The sequence below is a fragment of the Pseudochaenichthys georgianus genome, chromosome 15, assembly GCF_902827115.2.
Source record: "Pseudochaenichthys georgianus chromosome 15, fPseGeo1.2, whole genome shotgun sequence".
NCBI lineage: Eukaryota > Metazoa > Chordata > Actinopteri > Perciformes > Channichthyidae > Pseudochaenichthys > Pseudochaenichthys georgianus.
Window position 1 is genome coordinate 31,887,735 of NC_047517.1, and position 16,999 is coordinate 31,904,733.

Below are 16,999 nucleotides of genomic sequence, written 5' to 3' on the forward strand. Positions count from 1 at the left end.
TGAGTGTGAGTATTGAACTGCCCATAAAAGCTGATGAATCTGTTCATTTCACACTCATTCCAACCCAAAAATCTACTTTTATTTTCTCTCCCTCCATCTGGCTCACCCTTCCTCCCTTCCTCAGCCTCGTATTCATCTCCCATTCAACCCCTGAGCTTTAGGAGGCCTTCGTAGCAGGAGAGGAGTCCAAATGTAGCTTTACAAATTTGCATTACACTTTCAGCTGTAAGTGGAAGAGAGAGGGATTCCTGATAGAGTTCCCTGAAAGGTTATTAAATGGCTGGTTTGGGGAAAAGGAGGAAGAGAGTAGATGGACACGGACATTAAGAAAGAGACAGAGAGGGGGAAGTAAATCAAAGCTGAATGTTAAATTGGATGATACGAGTGTAATGGGGGGGAACCATTAGGAAGTGGAGAGCAAGGATCGCTGTATCAGAGAAAATGACTGCCGATCAGCCAGTTTCACCACCAGAACAAACTGCAGTGGATTTGTGTCTGGGGATCCATTTGAAACTTGCTAAAGAAAGATCAGAAGAAGAGCCTGGTAATCATTTCATGTAGGGAGGAGGCTACAATAGGATTAGGGGAAGCACATTTTTTTATGTATTGGGGCTACTTGACATGTTCCATTTTTTCTTTGAGACGAGCGTACACTCCCTCTAAATCAGGGGTGTCAAACTCAAGGCCCGGGGGCCAAATCCGGCCCGTGACTTCATTTCATGTGGCCCCACAACAGCTTGCAAAGGATATAGTATGTTTATTATACGGTTACATGCAGATTTACAGAAGCACATTGCCCATAAACTACATGTCCCACAATGCATCTCAAATTTGACATTTTTCTCAGAATCTGACATGTTTCCAATTTGTTTGACTTTTTTTCAAAAAAAATGTTTTTGACTTTTTTTTCCAGAATTTGGCATTTCTTTTAAAATCATTTTGTGACATTCTCACTGAGGACACTTGCATGTTTTGCCCTAGACTTCTGCTTTCAGATGTAGTTGTTATTGTAATATAGTACATTATTTTATATATATTAAACATTTATATATGTATTTTTATATAGTCTTAAAGTTACAACCGGCCCTTTGAGTGCAACCATAATGCTAATGTGGCCCGAGATGAAAATGAGTTTGACACCCCTGCTGTAAATGAATGCAAGCAATGCAGTGGTGTTTGCAGCCTCTACATTGCAGTTTTCCTTTCTAGTGACAGTGGGTTAGAGCTGCTGGATTGCATAGTGTCACAGACTGGACTTGATTTATGATTTGAAACTGGAGCTAAAAAACAATCACTGTTTCTAGCAATGGAAGATGTTGGAGTGAGTGAACAGGCAAAGTACAGAAATGCACAGAGAGCAAGGCCAAGGCAAAATGGGGAATGAAATATGGGTTTGATCCATAAATACTACGGACACCAACAAACGGTCCTAAATAATGTCAACCATAACTTGAAAAGCTCTTTGTCCTTTACTGTTCTGCTTTGCACCAAGTTTATCTTACATTCAGTCAACTTGGAAGAACATATTTTAAATGATTTGATTTAGCAAAAAATATAATACTGATTTTAATGTATTACTTCGTTAAGGTTTGACGTATCTTAACTGGGTGTATTGAAGAAGAAAAAGCACAGGGAGGGCGCAAATGCTGAGTTTCTCAAGAAAACAAAAGAAATGCAGGGTCATCTGAAAAAAAAAAGTTTAACCTCATTCAATTTTGAAAGAAAAGCTTTAACTCATTAAATGTTGATACGACACAAAGTAGGCACACTCCCACAAGCACAACCCTGTGTAGTGTTATGAACAAAGCCATTGAGAACCATTGGAAAAGATTATGTTGCCCACATACATCTTTACAGAGCCCCTCTATTCCTGTCTTTCTTCTGTTTTGTTTAGTCATGTTTGACTTGTGTAGCATAAATGGACTAAGCTACAATCTTATGTTTGGCCAACCCTATGTTGCAGAACGACCTGTTCTGCAGCACTCACCTGCAGTTCCTGCTACAGTTCTCCTCTGTGATCCCGTCTTCATCGTCACCCCAAAAGTCCACCGCTGAGAACATCAGTGCCACCAGCACGGTGAAGCAGCAGACCAAAGCAAAGATCACAATGCACTTCTGCTGAGACTGCAAGAGAGAGGGAAAGAGATCAACATTGATTTGCAAAATGAGTTTCCTACTCTTCATCACTACTGTGGAAACAAGGCCAAAGTGCCCCAACCTTGGCTCCCATTCAGCCACTGCTCCGGCTGACACAACTTCTGATTTAATGCACAGCTCAGCAAGTCATAACATGATATACAGGGGAATTTAACACAAACATTTGAGGACTACGTATGACCTTGCAAGGTCAGGCTTTCATATAAAGAACACAGGGCAGAAATTAGAAGAAAGAAAAGATGGGAGAAAAAAGAAGAGCAACGAGAGAGAGGGAAAAGAAGGCATATAAGAAAACAAAGCAATCAATAGTGACATCATTAAAGCTTGGGTAGGTAACATTGGAGAAACCAGCAAGAGCGAGATAGATTTTAAAAACTATATTTTTTTCAATAAGATTATAGCTAGCTGACAGCCCCTCTGTCCAGGCATCCATCTAAAGCCGCTCTAAAATTGTCATAATAAACGTAAACAATGAACATGGCCATTGCCAGTACTGACAGCGGTTAAGCGAGCAGCTTGTGGCTCTGGCAATTCACAACGGGTGCGCAGGCAGATGGGCAGGTACGTTTATATTATACAGACCAACTAACTATATTTCTGCAAAAGCCACATAAAAGATTTCGTTTTCTCTAGTCAGAGAATTTGGTTTGTTGCATGCTGTCGAGGTGTAATGCTATGACATAGATTCATTTGGATTGTATTCATCACTCCCTGATACTGTGGTCATTATGAGGCCTAAACTATGCTAGTCAATAGTGCAAAATGTAAGCTTTCAAATTGTTTCGTTCACAACACATCCACATGTTATGGATGCCAATTTAAGAAGGCAAAGAGTGTATTATCATATCATGCAGTTATGTTATGTATTGTTTATTTCTGTTTACTTTTGACCCAGTTACAACTATTAGTGAGACAATAACAAATGTATCCTGATCCCTATGAAACCTGCCATAGAGCAAAACTAATTATCCTTGAACACAGCAGATCATTAGCACGGTCAGCGAGACCAAACTCATTATCCTCAGAGACAAATATCATATCATAAACCATCGACCTTGGAGAGCCACACAAACACAACGCTCTGGTTCTTTTATTGTGTTTATTGTAGCCACACACATTCATGCTCCATATGGGGTTTAAATGAATCTAGCAGCCAGTCAATGGGGTGGACCAAAGAGACACTGGCAGAGATATTAGAGATTTCACTCTCATCTTCACAGCCATCTGTCTGAGCTGATGTCTGACCTGGGAATAGTGTTTCTGTTTGCTGGCAGCGCTGGTGACAGGAATATATTGTCTAATTCTTATATGCAGCCACTCAAATGTTCTTTCCTAGTCCTCTATCTCTCATACTGGTTGCAAAAAAGGTTGATTACAGCATGGAGGCTGAAGGGAGCACTGTAAGGCTCCTTTTTAACATCCACAGAACTGAGTGGAGAAACGTAGGAGAAGGAAAGAAAATAAACTACCTCCGAACCTCAAAAAGCTGCAGGCACTTAACAGAAGCATACTCAGCAAACACTCACAGGGTAAATGGAGGTTAAATCAAATATGTCACTCATCTGCCAGACCTTGATGAAATGCAACAAAAGATGAAGGTCTACCTGCAGGAGAACCAAGCAATGCATGCTTCTCATATTTCCAGTGTTTGTCTAGCAGCTGCTGCGTTCACATGTAGTATAAGGTGTGTGTGCATCATGTAGCATAATGACATACTGTATGAAGAGGTACAATTCAAAGTGTGCAGTAGTGATGACTACCTGACACCGGAGCAGCTCAGCAATGGATCAATACACCTACAATGCAGGATGTAGTATGTCTTACAATGACTAGTTAAAATGACCAAGGCTCTGTTTGAATCTCTGTTCAAAAAGATGAAGCAGAGGCTGGTAGCTTGTTCCTTGCTTTGAAATACTGTCAAACTCAGTGAAATACATCTTCAAATATGAAAGCTATCTGCATGGCGAGATCCAACTAGCCGTACACGTCTTTTTTGTCATTTGGTTGAAGTGACCTTTTAAAAGTGCATTTATGTGAGGAATAACTACTTGAGATTAACCCTTTCTTTTTCAAGGATGTCATCAACAAGACAATGTAACCACAATTGGTCAAAAGATCAATCAGACAATACAGATTTGACAAATACAAACAAATGAAAAATATATAAATAAATAAAAAACAAGACAAATAAAACAAAATAAAGAGATTATACTATAAGCAGAGCATGACAACTGCTAGTGTTAGATAGAGCAATACAAAATTAAGATAACAAACATAATTTGGAGTTGTTATTATCACTAGGTTCAACTAATCCTAGGATAAGAAGACCATCAGGATAAGCTTCAAACATGAGTAATACATTCCTCCCCATATTGCTGCCTCACTGCAAACTGAGTGCTTAAACATCCAGTCAGTTTGATCACGAGAGCAATGACTACAAACATCAACATCCCTCTCAATATTTGTAAAGCTTTTATATACAAACAATTTGTACTCTTGTCGGAGCTTTCAAAAGGCATTTTCGCTGTTTACCATTCCTTACAGCAGCATATGCCAGGAAATTCAAATCATATAGCAAAGATAGCCTTGAGTGGGTAGCACCAACAAGAGAGGCATAAATAACGTGATTCAGGGAGATTGCTTGCCTGAATGTTTTAAAAATGCTCCCCGGGGTTCATCTAGAAAAGGCTGCGCAAGGTGGATGGCAGAGTGCCACACTGCACAAATACAGGCACTGTTACTGTCTGTCTCTCTCACACACACACACACACACACACACACACACACACACACACACACACACACACACACACACACACACACACACACACACACACACACACACACACACACACACACACACACACACACACACACACACACACACACACACACACACACACACACACACACACACACACACACACACACACACACGCACGCACGCACACGCACACACACACACACACACACACACACGCACGCACGCACACGCACACACACACATGCCATTTGCTACCTGTTTTGTATATTCTACTCATGCAAGTGAGATGGAAAACGATCCTTTAGTTTCAGAGCAGATAGTCTTGTGATTGTTTCTTCTTGGTTTGTTGTGCCGCTATGTCCCCGCATACTGAAGCAAAGCAGAAGGAATGTTTGCAGTGAGCTGACGGTCTGTGAACACGATGCAGAGGCTGCCAGAGGTCATGGGGCCCCCTGTGGCTTTGGAAGCACATCCAAGAAAAAATCTTGAGTGTGCCTATGGAGAAGCAAAATGAGTGTCTTCACAGTGCAGCCGGAGTAAAGTGTCAGCGGCCCAATTATGTTCTTATGAGCTCTTCCTCTTTGCCAGAGAACAAGAAACCATGCTGCTCGGAGGGAAATAGAAGTCTACATCACGCATCCTGCTCTAATTTGCCTTGTGAGGGCTCAGAGCGCTGCAGATGTTGATGGAGGACGAGCAGAGCACAAGATCGCCACAAGCCGGGGCACAGGATGAGTTTCGCTGGCATTTGAAGTGCAGCCAGTTTCTATTCATGCATACAGATTTGTGTTAAGAAGATCAGCGACAGAAAAGGAAAGGGAATGAAAAAGAGGATGAGAGGACGCAGGTGAGGCTTCTGTCATTGCACTGTAACATTGATTGATTCAGGACTGAACAAAGATCAAACATTGATTACAGTTTTTCTCAATCGCTAAACCCACTATTTAGAATCAAAATTCCTTTCATCAAACCAACAGCACAGCCATCGAAACAGAAACACACTTGCCATAACTCTGAATATCTTTTGCAAAATGCACTTACATGACCAAAACTGAAAATACTGGTCACAAAAAAGAATAAGTCGATCGAAACAGAACAAATTGTCCTCTAATGAGACAAATGTGTTTTCATAACTGAAACTCCGGTCACCATAATAACACATTCTACCATAACAATATACATTTCTTGCAAAGTGCTCTAAGGCACTCAAAACTAAAAATACCCCTTCCAAAACCAGATACCTTCTCCAAAAACAAACATTTGTCAGCTCATTAGAAGACTATTTGAACAGTCATTACTAAGTGGCACACTAAATACTGACTACAATCATCAATACACAAACCTCAAGCTATCGATATTGGAAACTGAACGGAAAACTGACAAGTTGGGAGAAACAAACTTACATATAGGAAAAACAGTATGTTACTGTAACTATGTCATTGTTTTTATTGTCTCATTTTCAGAAGAGCACCGTAACAGAAACAAAAGATGAATAGCAATACACTGGAAAAAAAATAACATGGGTAAATGATGTAAATCAGCAGTAAAGCAGAGAATGAGATCTATATAGCTTTACTGATCTGGTCTTTGGCCTCTGTCTGGCCACATAGCCTCATCTACGTCACAGCGTATGTCTTCCCTTGCAAGGCAGCGTGGGAAATATCTCCTTGCGTGTCGACACCACCCTTGACAGGATTCCGCAGAGATGTCCCGACAGCCAGCATTCATTGCGTCCAAAATGGGCATTCTGTTATGAGGATGATGGTCATAAACCTTCCATCTCCAGGCAGAGAAGAACTCCTCAATGGGGTTTAGAAATGGGGAGTATGGAGGTAGGAACTCCATGGCCATGTGTGGATGAGCCTCAAACCATGCCCTCATGTCACGAGAGTGGTGGAATGCCACATTGTCCCATATGACCACGTGAACCGACCTCACTTGATCCCTCTCTTCTGGTGGCACAAGTCGGTCATACAGGACATCCAGGAAGGCAAGGACACGTTGCGTGTTATATGCTCCCATTAGAGGGATGTGAGCAAGGACGCCTTGTGTCGAGATAGCCGCACACAATGTTATGTTTCCTCCCCTTTGGCCTGGAACAAAGACTGTTGCTCTTTGCCCAATAAGGTTCCTGCCACGTCTCCTCACTTTGGAGAGGTTGAAGCCTGCTTCATCCACATATAGAAAAACATGTGGTCATGCATTGCCTTCCAGCTCCATCATTCGCTAAAGAAACTGAAACAAACAGAGGACCGTTTTACATTACTGTCAGCGGTCCGACATACTAAAAATATAGGCAAGCCATCACTGTGATTGAGGTCCTTACCTGTACATACCGGTGCCTTAACTCCTTCACACGGTCAGAGTTGCGTTCAAAAAGAACCTTATAGATTTGTTTCATTCTGAGGTGGTGCCTCTTTAACACCCGGTCAATGGTTGCAACACTGATAGATGGAATGTTACTGAAGACATCCTGGTCTGCAATTATTCTGGCCTGAATCTCCCTTAAGCGGATTTCATTGTTGGCCACAACCATATCAACAATGGCAGACTCTTGTTCTGGAGTAAAGGCCTTTCCTCTGCCACCAGAGCGGGGTGCTCTTTCAGTTCTATCAATACATATTTGAAAATGTTATGTACTGTAATATAAAAACAGTGATCGAAACCTATATAAAAATAGAAATGCATGAAGTGCTGTAAAAAAGGGTTACAGTAGCTTACCTATTTTCGTGCCTGAAGATCCTAATAATGGATGCCACTGTTGATCTCCGTATATTGGGCTGAACCCTTTAGCCAGCCTCACTGAGGGACATGCCATGGTTTATGACGTGGTCCACAATAGTTGCACGGGTGTTGTCCGAAACTACTGTTCGCATTGGTCCCCTTTCAACTCTTCCACCACGCATACGTACAGCCCTCCCTCTTCCTCTGTGAACATCAGGGTTCCCTCTTCCTCTGTGAACATCAGGGTTCCCTCTTCCTCTGTGAACATCAGCCCTCCCTCTTCCTCTGTGAACATCAGGGTTCCCTCTTCCTCTGTGAACATCAGCCCTCCCTCTTCCTCTCTGAACATCAGGGTTCCCTCTCCCTCTCTGAACAACAGGGTTCCCTCTTCCTCTCTGAACAACAGGGTTCCCTCTTCCTCTATGAACAACAGGGTTCCCTCTTCCTCTCTGAACATCAGCCCTCCCTCTTCCTCGCTGAACAACAGGGTTCCTTCTTCCTCTCAGAGCTCCTCTACCTACTCGATCAGCCATTTTGTTCACACAAACATCTTACTGAAGTGAGGGAGGTCTTTTATAGGATTCTCACTAAATACAATTACTATAGGAAAGTCATTGATATCAGCTAACAGTAACATCGTTACTGTAAGGTATACAGTACATTCCATGCGGTTACCTTTTTCAATGGGGTGATTGACTGATAACAAGTGTTAATATTTTGCACATCAAGTGTCAATTAGTGTAGCTATGGTCTACGTTTATGAGGAGTAAGTGTTATCCACTGTGAGAAGATTATTTTGTTTTGTAGACATGAGTTACACAAAAGATTTTTGATGTTTGTGTAGAGAATTGTAACTTCAGTCAGAGAATTGTGTGATCTGTTTTGCAAAACACTGCTTAGCATCTGCATTTTGTGTGATATCAATGATACATGGTATACTGTTGTAGAGAAATGGTTTTCTGTTTCGATGGCTGTGCTGTTGGTTTGATGAAAGGAATTTTGATTCTAAATTGTGGGTTTAGCGATTGAGAAAAACTGTAAGAGCAGCCAAAACTGGTGCAAAGGAAATGTAATAAGCATGAATATATACAGACAGTGAGACCGTTTCTATGACTGGAATCAAACATGATGTTGATCAAAATACCTTTTCTTTGTGTCACTGCTGGTGACATTTGGCATTTTTCTTCCAGATCAGGTTTGGAAGAAATACTTTCACACACACACCAGAAGATATGCAACAACCGATTCCTTTGTATGCAGATCACTATTCTCTGCATTATTTGGACATTCAGGATGTTGAGTGTATATTGAAAAGACTAGGGACTTGTCATCCCTCTCTCTATCCCCAGTTTCCCATATTTGCTGTATACATCTGCAGTTTAATCACATTTGAGTTGAGCAAAGGGCCCTCTGTGAAAAAACCATGTTGTCCTGTATTCTGCTCATCCTGCAAGGAGAAGCAGATGGTCCCCGGATCTGCTTGGAAACCTGACAACAACTAATTGCCCAAATAGTGACAGTGTTCAGTTGTACTCACTCACACATGTTTGCATGGAGAAACACATTTGCACATGGGATTATAAAACAATTTTGCCTCACCCTGTGGTTGTGAAAGCAGTTCATGAAATTTTAATGAACTGTTGATGATGTGTGTGGCGTGAAGGTGATAAATGTGTTACAGATACTGAGACTTGTGACAAGAGAAGGACACTTGGGTGCAGATAATTATACATCCCACAAATGGATGAAGTGTAAACAATCTTATCGTGACTGTTTACAGATAATGTAGCATTATTTGTTGCACTGTTAAACATTGAATTTCTAAAGAATACCATTGAAGACGTGTCACTAACCCAGGCATCTTAATATCTGTGTGTGTGTGTGTGTGTGTGTGTGTGTGTGTGTGTGTGTGTATGTGTGTGTGTGTGTGTGTGTGTGTGTGTGTGTGTGTGTGTGTGTTTTGCCATGGTAAGATATTTCAAGCACAACTACAATCATCTCTTGATAAAGAAAACCTTTCATCTGTCCAAAACATCCGCAGATTTCAGATTTTTGGTGTCAGCCAATAGGAGAACAATGGCCTTCTTTACAGGCTCTCTTTTTGCACTGTTAGTCACATAGCAAGAGGTTTGTTTTATAAAAAGCAGCTCGACTGACAGTAAATGTAAACAGAACTACTTCTATGAAGGGACAAGAAAAAGTGCAGATTTTCAAAGTGTATGTAATCAAATGCTACAGTGTACATGTATTGGATGTATTACATTCATTTTGTACTTTACTTAAATACCAGAGACGTTTTAAGCTCCCAGTTATGTGTTATTTTCATTCTGTATTATGTGGACACTATACCACCTACTGTTATGTGAATCTTTGGATAAAGACCGTAGAGATTTTACTTATGAGGAATTTTCACAATGCTGCAGAATCAGATCCTGACTAGCTGTAAACCGTCTCCTCCACACACAAGAAAAAAGCAATTTAATGGTTATCATCTTACAGTGGCATCATTCTATTCAACATGTCTAGTCTCCCAGCAGGGATCTGGAGAACGCAGAGGATATAGACAACACACTCTCACTCCCTAAGCGTCCAGGCGCGACGTTTGGTCAGTGTCCGTGGCGTCCAGTTGTGACGCTCCTAGGCTCCTTCAGCGTCATAAAGGGACGCAAATAGCTTTCAACTGATTGCAATGTATTCCCATCTGCGGCGGGATTTGACGCTCATGGAAGCACGGCATTCGTTTGTATCGGCTGCCCTTAAAGGCAATGTGTCCATTCCCATTGGATAACGGAGAATTGTACACCCGGAAGTAAGTACTCCTCTTACTGTCGATTGATTTTACAGTGATATCTGCACTACTCATCCACTAAAAAACACCAGATTATCCTTGTTAATTACACAACATTGATTGGTTTAAATTGTGTGCAATGCTTTTGTATTTTTCCCCTTCGATTCGGAGAAACAAATATTTTTTCGGGATAAAGGATGGCAGAAGACACTACACTACCCAGAATCCCCAGCTATCGTTTGGACTACACCATGTGCTCTGTTTGACAAACCCTGTGATAGTCCTCAAGCTCTGTGATTGGAGAGTGTGCTCCGAGGGTTACGCCGATTCTCGAACAGCACTTGAAATGGGATGGAACCACCAGACTGTCCAAAACTGGATTTGAACGGGTCCACCGCGTCCCCCCCTCCCCCACCCCGTCCCCAGAACTATACATTCTGTTTCGCAACATTTTCTCTATCTATGGCACGTCTCTACTGGGAGTTGTAGTTTTAAAAGACGTTTTCGTATTTCCCATAATAAGAAGTTGCCAGTATTAAACTGTGTACATCCCTGGAGGTTTAGGGGATAGGAAACACTCAAATTTAAAACATATAATTAATAAATGGGTGAAAATTGCTTGTGCCCATAATGGGCAGCATTAATATATATATACACACATGCCAGCTAAGGTCAGAAGAGCTTTATTTAACAGCTGGTCTTATATTTGTGACCCCTGTTGTTAATTGATAACATTACATTACATTACATTAATTGATAAGCCTGAAACATGCACTTGTCAAGGTTCAGAGGCAAATTTTGCAAATATGGCAGTAGCCATCGATCAGCTTAAGATAAGATATACTTTATTGATCCCAAGTTGGAACATCTGCGTTACATCAGCATGTGTAACAGTTGTAAATATGCAGTTGTGTTTATTTGTAAATCATTTAGTATAATCACACAAATTCTGTGTTTTATATTTAACAATGCTGTGTTCTTTATTTATTGATTGTTCAATACCCGACAAGGCCGGAGATGAAATATCTACATACATCTTATAAGAGTATAATACATTATGTATAATATCAGTTAAAATAAGTGCTTCAACATAGTTAACATTGCTGGAGGTATGCACACATATTGATAGATGTCTTGTAATGCACTATTGAGGAACCTGCAACCCAAGTTTTTCATTCAATGCAGAATGACACCATAGTTGTGTAGGCCTATATGATATGTCAATAAACCTTAGAAAATCTTGAAATCTTGAAAGGGATGTGCAAAATAGTCATTATATACAGTCTTTAATTAACTATTAGTAGAGGATAACGAGTAATGAATATACTTTATAGGGATCGTATTAATATCTAATAATAAAAATAATGAAATTCAATAACATGCTTTAACCACTAGGTGTCCCTTTATATCAGCTGTGCACCTTTATGGTGTAAATACAGCCTATCTACCAATTGGATCAAATATAAAAGTGAGCCGAATTAGTGTTGATACTGCAAGGAGACGTATTGTGTGAAAAGAAATGTAAGATGTTGTTTAATGGCTGATATATTTATGATCCACGTCACGTTTTCAGTTCCTCATGTTTGTCTAGAAGTCTTCTCATCAGGGCTCTATAAATACAGAACTACGGCAGATATGTAATATTGAATGCAGCCGAACCGTGTATTACAATGCCGTTATGTGATGACTTTCAAAGAGAAAAGCAAGCACACTCGGAATAAAGTATTATTTGTATTTCTTTTAAATGTTTTCGGTCTGTTTCCGGTATTTGTTAATGACGATGTGCTGTGAGATGTGAGACTGGAATTGCACAGGGGGAAATAACGTAGGCTATCTTTAGATGCAGATTTTGTTAAACTAATATGTTTGCGCTGTGGACCAACACTATACATTGACGGGGAAGGGGGTAGCAATAAAGATAACACCATTAAACAGTTACACAACATAACAGAAATAATATCGATAGCAGCTTCCCTAGCAACCACCTTGGTAACAATGAAAACGTCGCGATTTCCTGAAGTAATCTTCGTAATAACTAGCAAACTAAAGATCATGTACATCCACTGCACACATAATCTGAAATAACAACTCATATTTCTCGCATAAAATGACATCAAAACGCATTTTAATGGCCAAACTAACTTTAAAATAGGCATTTTCCACCGAGAATAAAACGAAGTTCGGCCATGTTTTCTTTTTCTGCAGGGAGAAATTTGAAGATCACGTGACATAGACGCCAGCCATTGGAATGAATGGTGAAAAAAACCGGGGTTTGTCAAACAGAGCACATGGTGTAGTCCAAACGATAGCTGGGGATTCTGGGTAGTGTAGTGTCTTCTGCCATCCTTTACTCCGAAAAAATATTTGTTTCTCCGAATCGAAGGGGAAAAATCCAAAAGCATTGCACACAATTTAAACCAATCAATGTTGTGTAATTAACAAGGATAATCTGGTGTTTTTTAGTGGATGAGTAGTGCAGATATCACTGTAAAATCAATCGACAGTAAGAGGAATACTTACTTCCGGGTGTACAATTCTCCGTTATCCAATGGGAATGGACGCTCACATTGCCTTTAAGGGCAGCCGACACAAACGAATGCCGTGCTTCCAAGAGCGTCAAATCCCGCCGCAGATGGGAAAACATTGCAATCAGTTGAAAGCTATTTGCGTCCCTTTATGACGCTGAAGGAGTCTAGGAGCGTCACAACTGGACGCCACGGACACTGACCAAATGTCGCTCCTGGATGCTTACGGAGTGAGAGTATGTTGATATAGAAGATAAAACACACACACACAAACATACAAGCACACACTACACAATCACTAAGCTAAACTGCAGTCTTGGCTTTAGCACAAAGATGTATATCAACTAATGTATCATGTTCAAGCAACACTGAAATGAAATGAATTTTACATGAAAAAGCCATGTTAATCTAAAAAACAATAAGCATTCCAGCAAAGCGGATAAATGTGGGAAATCTGAAGCTTTTTCAGCTTTGGCTGGCATTTCTTATCATAACAATATTGTATTAGTTACTCAAATTAAAATGCTGTGATCAAATGATCTGGTATTGTACTGCTGACTACTTTAAGTGTTCTTTATGGAGGACGGAATATGACATAAACATATATACAAATATGGAAATAAATACAGGAATAAATAAATACAGGAATAAATAAATTAGGAAATAAATACATAAATAAATGTGGAAATAAATACACAAATAAATACATGCATACATAAATATGGAAATAAATAAATACAAGTCGAGAATATAACAGAGCAGACATTATTATATATCTTCAATATAGTTCTACATTCACAGTCACTTACATGTATTTATTTCTGTATTTATTTCCTCATTTATTCATTTCTGTATTTATTTATTTATTCCTGTATTTATTCATACATTTATTTATTTCCGTATTTATTCATTTATTTATACTTATGTCATGTTCCGTCCTCCATAAATGTGTGGATCAATCACGTAAACAAAGCACCACCTCAGTGGCCGAAAGCGTTGGCTTATGATGGCCATGGTCTCTGGTAACAGTTTCAAATCAATCTGAGCAGTACAAGCTGCTGTATAGCTCAGTGGTTATAGCAGGTACTCCAAATCGCTGAGGGACTACAATATTTCAGGCTGTAATTTTTTTTTAAATGTGTCTGGCCAAAAAACATAAAAGTTCCTTAAAGAATATTCACTAAAATTAAGCGAAAACATAAAACCTGTAGCCTACGCAGCGTCCCCAGCGCAAATGACCCGCGGTGCAGAATGAGTGACAGTAAAAGAACAATTTCAGGCAAAGTAAGTTACTGCTGAGGAGACATTTTGTGTGTGCTTGGGGCATAATGCTGGGACCGCAGTTCATTTCCGATAAACTGTATGCTCTCCGGACCCTCACACCCTCACACACTTCTTCCTCTCACTGTGTAATGAGTTGAAGCAGAGGTCATAAAGGTATGCTCGTCATTATTCTGTGTTTACTGCCGCAGTCTGCGTCTGTCCTCTCTCGCCTCTCTTTCTCCTCTGACTGTTCTATGTATTCAATCATTTCCAGTACCACAAATAAAAATAGAATACACGCTCAGCATTATATAGTGATGATGTTCCTGTTCAAATTGTCGTCTATCAGTGGCAACTTGACAATTTAAATGGATGAGTGGATTTATGCATGTCTTGTCAGTAGCACAAATCAATAATGTAGGCTATTACTTATTTGTTTTCTCTTGAAGAGTTATATTAGAAGATGGATACTACTCTCATATCTGAATGGCAAATATGATCTTTCCATCTCTAAAGACATATTCCATTTTCTCAGGCCTCTTCAGTATTATTTGTACCCTTTCACCAGATGCCTTTTTTCCAGATACCAGACCCTTCCACTCCCACTTCATTACTCTTACCTGAGCTTCCCTGCCCATTTCCCCACCTGCACTTAATTTCCTCATTATCCCTGCAGTACTTAAACCAGCCTCTACCCTTTTCACTGCCAGTTTTTCAAAATGACCATGTGCTGCACATAATTACATTTAAATAAAAAACTGAAAGTGCTGGTTGTGATCCTCTACCTGATCTATTGGACTTTGTATTCCAATCCTGCCCCTTTGGATTTGTTTTCCTCCCTCGACCCTTCCCTGCTTTGTGACTGGAAATGTAGCTCCTTCACTAAATCACTGAACTGATCTTTGCCTTCCTTTGGCTCCTTGCCTCAATTAGGATACAGCTAGCAGCAGGTATAGCTTTGCTTACATCATATGCCTACTAGCACCTCTTTAAGCTCATCAATTTAAAGGTTATATATTTCAAATGTCACATAATGTAGAGCTATTCTTTTCATTACACTCCATTACCAATTGTGTTGGTGTAGTTATGTTGGAAATTGGCTTCCTCGTCCCCAACCAAAACAACAATGGACACAGTCAATTTGGAAGAGTGTTCCACTAATACAGGCTAAAAAAAGTACATGTAATTTAAGTCATGTATGCCATTACATTAGTTCAACCTGTCTATACCCCCCTGTTTATCCTATTTAGCTGTAGTATTTTAAAAGTGACTCACATTACATGTGTTATGCTCATGTAGGCCTAATAACTTGATCCTTTCTTTCCTCTTTACCTAGTAGACATCTTTGTTCCTGTTCTACAGTTTGGTCTTTGCATGAATAGATACTGTGGATGGATTGGATAGTTAGATTGTTCATGTATGTGTGGCTGTGTAGACCAGCAGGTTCTCATTAGTCCTTTTTACTGTCTGTGATAAAAGTGAAACTGAAAATTCACTTTCCGGGTCTGCAGAGATGATTGTCCCTTGTCAATTCATCAAATCTGAAATGACGCTGTGTTGAAAGATATTACAACTGGGACTTTGATTAGGAATAAAATATATAAATAATCAATCAAATGAATACGAGTTATATGAGCAACAGAGAGAACCATACAGGTTGGTCATTGTACTTTTGGTATCAATGGACTTTGTTACAAAAATGACATTGGTCCAAAATAGAAAATGCTTAATATGAATTTGTGTGTGCATAGGTTTTTTTTTTTTTTTTTTTTACATGCAATTGATATTATTTATATTGACTATGCAGTTTTTCAAACACCTGTGTTGTATTGAATGGGTAATAAGGCCAAAGGGGGGCTTATGGGGGGAATCAGGGGCGGGTTCTAGGTTTTTTCTTTCTGCTGATGTTGAGTTAACCGCAAGTGATTATATAAACAGAGTTGCTGACTTTCATATTTGTGTCATAATGGTCTTTAACTCTTGCAAACACTGAATGCATTTATAAGCTTGTATATGAGTTGGTGTTATTGTCAGTTATTATTAGATAAACTAATGTTATCATTTAAATTTGTACTTTATTGTACTTTTAGAAAGTCAGAGAGGAAACACTGTCTGGTGGTTAATATCTAAAAAAAGACTGTGCTGCTCTTTCGTGCTGTCACAGCCTGTCACCTTTTGAGCCGCTTCCAGCTCCCACTTTATGAAAAGTGACATGAAGTGCACCTCTCCAGAGACAGTATGCTCTCAGTTCCTCTCTGTGTCTGTCTGTTTGGGTCTCTTGAGTGAATCCAGGGATCCAAATGCCCTGCCAGCCGGGTGAGCAGTCAAACAGATCTGCGCTTACACAAGCACAATCACAGAAGCTTAGCACTGTGAGGATGTGACTTCTTGATAATATGGCCCTCGATCAGAAACACAGTGCTATGATAATGAAGATTTTTTGTCATCCAGGTCAGGGCTTTTAAAAAAAAGAAAGATATACCCAACTGGTCATGCTATGTAAAGTTAAAGTTTTACCCTTTTTCATGATTAAGAAATGTCTTCAAGACTACAAAGCAAATCCAGTTGACTTTGAATTACAGAGTGCAGTAGCTGGTTGGCTTAGGGCCCTTTTTCCATCTCTGGTTAATTTGAAAAAAGGAGGGATCATCTCAGCTTGACGCCACTGGTCAAATAAAATAAATAAATGGATGACCAGATTCTTGGCGCTTAGTGTGTAATGGCTGGAAGCCCAGACATGTCTTTGAAGATTTTCCACTATCAGTCTGTTTGACAGAG

At 39.9% G+C, this 16,999-nt stretch overlaps 1 protein-coding gene across 2 annotated transcripts in view; it reads right to left on the reverse strand.

Moving 5' to 3' along the window:
* Positions 1 to 16,999, reverse strand: part of LOC117459292 (inactive phospholipase D5-like) — an 87,410-nt gene that overhangs the window by 21,483 nt on the left and 48,928 nt on the right. For both annotated transcript variants that reach the window (XM_034100034.2, XM_034100035.2), the window contains exon 2: positions 1,988 to 2,124. In XM_034100034.2, the coding sequence (XP_033955925.1) occupies positions 1,988 to 2,124 (137 nt within the window). The remainder of the gene's footprint in view (positions 1 to 1,987; positions 2,125 to 16,999) is intronic.